The 6,884-nt window shown below is 41.7% G+C and overlaps 1 protein-coding gene across 1 annotated transcript in view; it reads left to right on the top strand.

The window, feature by feature from the left end:
- The first annotated feature begins 3,378 nt into the window (after positions 1-3,378).
- Positions 3,379-6,884, top strand: part of LOC135100793 (glucose dehydrogenase [FAD, quinone]-like) — a 13,514-nt gene continuing 10,008 nt past the window's right edge. The window contains exons 1-4 of the mRNA XM_064004114.1: positions 3,379-3,530; positions 5,746-5,937; positions 6,103-6,311; positions 6,394-6,583. Of these exons, the coding sequence (XP_063860184.1) occupies positions 5,775-5,937; positions 6,103-6,311; positions 6,394-6,583 (562 nt within the window). The 5' untranslated portion in view covers positions 3,379-3,530; positions 5,746-5,774. The remainder of the gene's footprint in view (positions 3,531-5,745; positions 5,938-6,102; positions 6,312-6,393; positions 6,584-6,884) is intronic.

The following is a 6,884-nucleotide window of genomic DNA, read 5'->3' as shown; positions in this document are numbered from 1 at the left end:
GTTTACGTCGCTTTTATTCCAGTTCAGTTGTTCGTGAATTTTGCTTTCTGACCAGTCTCTGATGTGTATTTTTTTTTTTTTTCTTCTTTCCTCTGGGTCATACTAAGACTTTTACCTCGGATAATTTCCAAAAAATTGCATATTGCATCTTTCGTCTCCTCAACATTCTTATCCTCGGAGACGCAGTTACCAGGTTATTTTTCCTTCTTCTTTCATCTTATCGATTGTTGCAGTCTTGATGATATTGTGTCGATTATCTAGAAGCAGTAAAAAAGAAAAAAATATAAATAAATAAATAAATAAATAAATAAAAGTGTTTCAAATCTTGACTTTTCACGTTTTCATTCTTCCTTCATCTGTAAGTTTTTATCTATTTTTGATTATCTACTTTTTTTTTTTATTTAAACGTTTAAACCCTAACTCATTGTTTGCTGCCTAGAAAACAAACGGTGGAATCGCCTTGCTTCCCGAAATCCACACAGGCTAAAGTACAATCGAGGATCGTGTTTTCAGAAGTTTGGGCGTCTTTTTTCCAGTTGTACGTAACGGCCCTGGTGGAAGTTGATTGGTTTTCAGGGGTGTTTTCATGATTCTAGGGATAGTTTAACAAGGATTTTGTATCATCAGTGGAAATGATCCATGAGAACCCAACTAAATATCTCCATTAAAAATAATTCGGATGAGAGCCCAAAGATTTTATGAAATGGCCCCATGCTTCCTTTGGTGTGTGTGTGTGTGTGTGTGTGTGTGTTCATTAATGATAAAGGGATGTGTTCATTATCAACTGTATGTGAAAAAGGTCGGGGTCACAACACTCGCGATTTTCATTTGGCAGACAGTAATAGAGGGGTAAAAGTTATTCAGCTGTGTTCGGGCGTCCCGTAGGTGCGTGTCTGTATGTGGGTGTGTGTGTGTGTGTGTGTGTGTGTGTTAGTGAATAACAAAGGGATGTGTTCACTGTTGTTTGTATAGGAAGATCGGGGTCACAATGCTCGCGGTTTTCTATTGTTAGACAGTAGAGGGGTTAAAGGTAAACGTTACTTAAGCGTGTTCGGACGTGTCAAGGCCACGCGCCTAGTTGCCAGGTTCCTGGGGCAGAGATGAAAACGACTAGTTATGTAACACTAATTTCGATTCTATAGTACATCCCTTTCCTAGCCAGAGTACACACACACACACACACACACACACACACACACACACACACACAATAAGCCAGTAATAGAGGAAAATGTAACTACTTTGTATGCACGCCACAATACGATCTCTCTCTCTCTCTCTCTCTCTCTCTCTCTCTCTCTCTTTCTTTTCATTGTGACAACGTAAATGACATTGACAACTGCATTATTAGAGCAAAATCAACGCTACTGAAAGTTTGTTTGTTTTTTTTCTTTCTTTTAGCAGTGGTCTAATGGTGAACTCAAAGGAAACATAGCTCATAATTATTGAAACAAGGCGACTAATGGCTAATATACTAGAGGACATGGTTATTACCTTTGATGACAACAATATTCCAGTCAGTAAACACGCAAAAAATCTAGGAGTATATTTCGATCATTGCATGTCATTTGACGTACATGAACTAATGAAGAAGGTACTTGGCATCTGGATGTTTATAAACAGAGTTCAGGATTCATTTGACAAAAAGACTCCAGTCATCGTTGTGCAAACACTTGTACTCACTTTAATTAATCATGGTCCGAAAAACTGGGGAACACAAGCATCACTGATCAAACAAGTTCAGAAGCCCCAGATTTTTCTCGCTAAGGGGAGGGAGTATAAAATCTGATCATGCCACATCCATCCTCCATGAATTATTAAAGTGGCTGAAAATTATATATATATATATATATATATATATATATATATATATATATATATATATATATATATATATATATATATATATATATATATATATATATATATATATATATATATATATATATATATATATATATATATATATATTCACGAAAGAACTATTACAACAATGACAAGTAATAATCAATGTTATGGTAAAAGCACGCGCGCGCGCGCGCGCGCGCGTGTGTGTGTGTGTGTGTGTGTGTGTGTGTGTGTTAAAGGTGAGCAACCACAATACCGTGACCGTTCATGGTATAGTTAGACTAACTCAGAGAGGCATCGTTGAGGTGTCCAGGTGTAAACGTACTAGTGACCCGTGACTGAACCCTTGACACTGGCGTCACTCCAGTGGGTGGGGCTTTAATGATAAAAATCAGGATGACTGTATTGCATGATAATGACACCCTGCTCACGGGACCATTTTAATTATTTCCGTCCATTGTTGCCTATTTCTGTGACAATTATGTATTTCACTTGCATATTCTATATAGGATGCATGAGTAAGTGTGGTTCATTAGGTGGTGTAGAGGATGTCTGAGACAGAAAGGAGGTGTGCTTAAATAATATTTTAGCTGGCCTATTATGCAGTCACTTCCACATATGGCTCGGTCCGCAACAGTTGGAGTGAAATTTTGTTTGCTAGTTTGCTGTTGTGACGAATTTTACGTACATTCCCTAAAGTGAACTTTCTTTTGTGGTGACCAGCTGTGATTACTCCTTGTATCCAGCAGTGAATGTGTTGGTTTGAGATCAGTAAGTGTGACGACGTAATAGTGGCTTGGTGCTGTAGCCAGTAATGTGAACAGGATTCTTATCAAGCGAAGTGGTCAATGGTCCTCATAGCTCATGCTCATGCTCATGGTCCTCATAGCTCGCACAGACAGTAATGTAACAGGTGACTGTGTTGAAATGAGAAACTCAGTTATTTTGTTTAGAATTTCTATCGCTCTTGAATTCTTACTAGGACCAACGCAGTGATATTCATGACGTAAGAGAATAATTTAACTTCGCAGTCTCATTTTGGCATAACCATTCCTGCAGTCCTGATTTGCTATGACATGGTAATACTGTTTAAGTAAAGGGTGGAAGTGTAAGTGTCGTGACCGAGATGTTGCAAGGATTTGGTATTATGTGGCTACTGGAAACTTACCAGCATTTTCAGTTTTTAATTAATTAATCGCTACTGCTGTTATTGTTACTGTCATAATTATACAGTTGGTACTTTCATTACTATTACTGTTGCTACAAGTACAACTAATATTGCAGCTTCTAATACCTTTGTATTGCCACCACCACCACCACCAACAACAACAAAACCAATAACGTCAAAAAAAAATCTCCTTAAACGCTCAATTTGATAGAATAAAATAAATAAATAAATAGATATATAAATTAATTAAACAGTAGGAGAGAAACATACGAAGAACGCCACAAAAAATAAAATGCCAATCAACGCAAGCGGTTGAAGCTTTCACACGCAAGATATGAAGGAAGGGAGGGGGAGGCAAGAGAGAAAAAAAAGGCGAAGGTTACCACGCTGGTGAATGGCTGTGCGGAACGGCCCACTTCGTGCCGCAGCCATGGACGAGAAGTGACCACTGACTCTCCCCACTCGTCGCCTACGTACCGCCTCCCCAACACCCGAGCACCCTTCTCTCCCCGCGGTGGGTTCCTCTGTTACTTTGTGGCCCTGTATGTTTTCATGGTTCCGTGTAAAGCCGTTTTCTGTGATTATGTGCGGTGCTGTCCCACTGTGGTTCTGTGTAGTCATCCCCTGTGGTTCTGTGTAGTCATCCTCTGTGGTCCTATGTAGTCATCCCCTGTGGTTATGTGTAGTCATCCTCTGTGGTCCTATGTAGTCATCCCCTGTGGTTCTGTGTAGTCATCCCCTGCTGTTCTGTGTAGTCAAAGCTCGTGGTTCTGTGTAGTCATCCCCAGTGGCCCTGTGGAGTCATCCTCTGTGGTTCTGTGTAGTCGTCCCCTGTGGTTCCGTGTAGTGCTGTTTTTTGTGGTTATGTGTAATGCCATATCTTGTTCTATGTAACATTACCATTTGTAGTCTAGTGTACGACTCCCCCCGTGGTTCTGTGTCCCGTCTTAAACCATGACACAATGCCGCCCTTTGGATACTTTGCAGGCCTGAATGTGAGGCAAGCAAGGTCAACAGAATGAAAACACCTTTCTCTTGTTTTCCTTCCCCCACTCCCTACTTGCCTATTTACCTGTCTCTCCACCTGCCGTCATCTATCAAGGATAATGTTTTCTTTCACTGCATACGCGTTTGCTGACAGCCATGTTCCCCACAATGCGTAGGTAGGGCAGGAGGAGGGGGAATGGTGAAATTCAAGAAACCGATGTGAGGGAGGGAGGTAAGGCAGACCCAACAAGGACGCCTCCCCGTGATCACTTCATTGCCGATCAGATGATGATGTAACTACTACTACTACTACTACTGGTGCTGCTGCTGCTATTGATAATGACATGACTAAAGATTCTGGTTCGAGAGTTTCGTTAAGTGATACAGTTCAAGAAAATCGAGAGGATTGTGTGTGTGTGATTTACCTACGGTCGTCTGCTGGTCACCCAGCCAGCCGTTCCCCTAAGGGAAGAGCTCAGAGCTTATAGTGACCGATCTTTGGGTCACACCACACATTGGGACAGCGAGGTCACAACTCCTCGGGTTACATCCCGTATTTACTTGCTGCTAGGTGAACAGGGGCTATACATTAAGAGGCTCGCCCATTTGTCTCGCCGCGCCCGGGATTCGAACCCGGGCCTTCTTGGCTGTGAGACCGAGCTAACCATTACACTACGTTGTGTGTGTGACTCACCAACGTTCGTCTGCTCGTCACCCAGCCAGCCTTTAGCTTTACGGAGTAGGGTAACGGGTCAAAGTGACCCACCACATACCGGGACAGCGAGGTCACAACCCCTCGGGTTACATCCCTATTCACCTATTGCCAAGTGAACAGGGGCTACACATTAAAATGCTCGCCCATTTGTCTCGCCGCTCCCGGGATTCGAACACAGGCCTTCTTGGTTGTGAGCCGAGCGTGCTAACTACTACACTACGCGGTGTATGTGTGTGTTTGTGCGTGTGTGTGTGTGTGTGTGTGTGTGTTGGAGAGAACAGCAATGACTGGCGTGAAATTCCCCTGATTCAGACAGTATATATATATATATATATATATATATATATATATATATATATATATATATATATATATATATATATATATATATATATATATATATATATATATATATATATATCCCTATCATTATCATTTATCTATTCATCCTCACTACAACTAATTGTCCACGTCACGGAAGTGTTACAGAAAAAAAGCCTTCACATCCAAGGTATTGTTGAAGCCTTAAGAGTTTTGAAAATTGTCTGAGTGATATAAGTAAATTATATTGTAATATATATTCAGAATATTGTGATAATATACTAAACTGATCTTGGCACAAAACCAAAAATGCATTTGAGTAGGTTTCCTTTTGCAGAAATACTTCCACAAAAGCAAAGCAGCGAATTCCCGTATACATATATATATATATATATATATATATATATATATATATATATATATATATATATATATATATATATATATATATATATATATATATATATATATATATATATATATTAATACAAGTCTGTATACTAATTTCGCATATCACGAAAGTCACTGTTCGTGGAAATGAGTGCTGAAGTGTCCAGCCTTGCCTTTAGCTAAGCATGTGTTGGGGAAAGTGTGTTGCATCTTGCTCTTATGTCATCACCGCTGCATTATTGTGGTTAACGTACAGAAGCACAATAACTGGCTTGTACAATCTCACTCTCTACAGTATTCTCTTATTCCTCAGCAGCACAGAGTGGTTCAAATAACGGATGCAACATGATCTTAAATTTGAATTTGATACGGAGTGCGGGTATCGGCCTCTTCATGATAGGAACGCTGCCATTGCTGCGTCTCCTGCTGGAGGCCATTCTTCGTCTCGCTCCACCCAGCGATTTTCAGCCGCCTGCACACCTCGACGCCGAATATGACTTTGTGGTTGGTGAGTTCATCCCCAGCATGTTAGAATGTTGAAGGACTGGTGTCCTGCCTTTTCACGACCCCTGTAATAACTTGCGATAGCTCGGCTCTGGTTTCATAGTAGTAATACATCACGTCATTTGCAGCACATGAGTAGTTCCTAACACAATGGTAAATGTCACTGCAGTGGGCGGAGGGTCAGCCGGCAGCGTGGTGGCGGCACGGCTATCTGAGGTGGAAACCTGGCAGGTGTTGCTGGTGGAGGCTGGACCTCCACCTCCTGCAGATACCGCTGTACCTGCTTTATCAGCCTTCATATATTTGCCAGGGTATCCCACGCTCTTCCGCTACGAGACTGTCCCGCAGCGGAATGCTCTCAAGTATAGCATTAATCAGGTAAAATCCTATGTAGGATCACATTGTCTTGAATAATTTCCTGCCAAAGCGGAAGGTTAAGAATTTATCGAACCCCATACAGGCCGCAGTGCTGCTGCAGGGGCGGGTGCTTGGCGGCGGCTCCACGGTGAACGGTATGGTCTACAGCCGGGGCAACAGGAGGGACTACGATGCTTGGGAAGCTCTCGGAAACCCCGGCTGGGACTACGCCTCCGTCCTGCCATACTTCATTAAGTCTGAGGACTTTATCGGCACGCCTCCCCGTGAAACGGGTAAGTCAACACTTCCGTCTTCATTTCACTTACTTTTTTCTACAGTACCCAGTTAACAACTTGGTTTCTCCTGTGACATATTCGTCCTAAATTTAGCGTTTTCAAGGTTGACGCTTTCCCCTTTCCATTCATCCACTCTTGAGTTTCGAGATTTATCCAGCCAACGCCACCCACACTCTCCAAACGCCGTGTACATTCTGTAAAGTAAGATGGATGGGTTTTCTAAATCAAATCCAAACTCATGCACAACCTCCCCCTAACAGTCAGAAGCAATGTAAAATAAACCTTACTGTTATTTCCG

The sequence above is a fragment of the Scylla paramamosain genome, chromosome 5 (assembly GCF_035594125.1).
Source record: "Scylla paramamosain isolate STU-SP2022 chromosome 5, ASM3559412v1, whole genome shotgun sequence".
Lineage (NCBI taxonomy): Eukaryota > Metazoa > Arthropoda > Malacostraca > Decapoda > Portunidae > Scylla > Scylla paramamosain.
The sequence above is the reverse complement of the archived record's forward strand: the minus strand, read 5'-3'. Positions and strand labels throughout refer to the sequence as shown.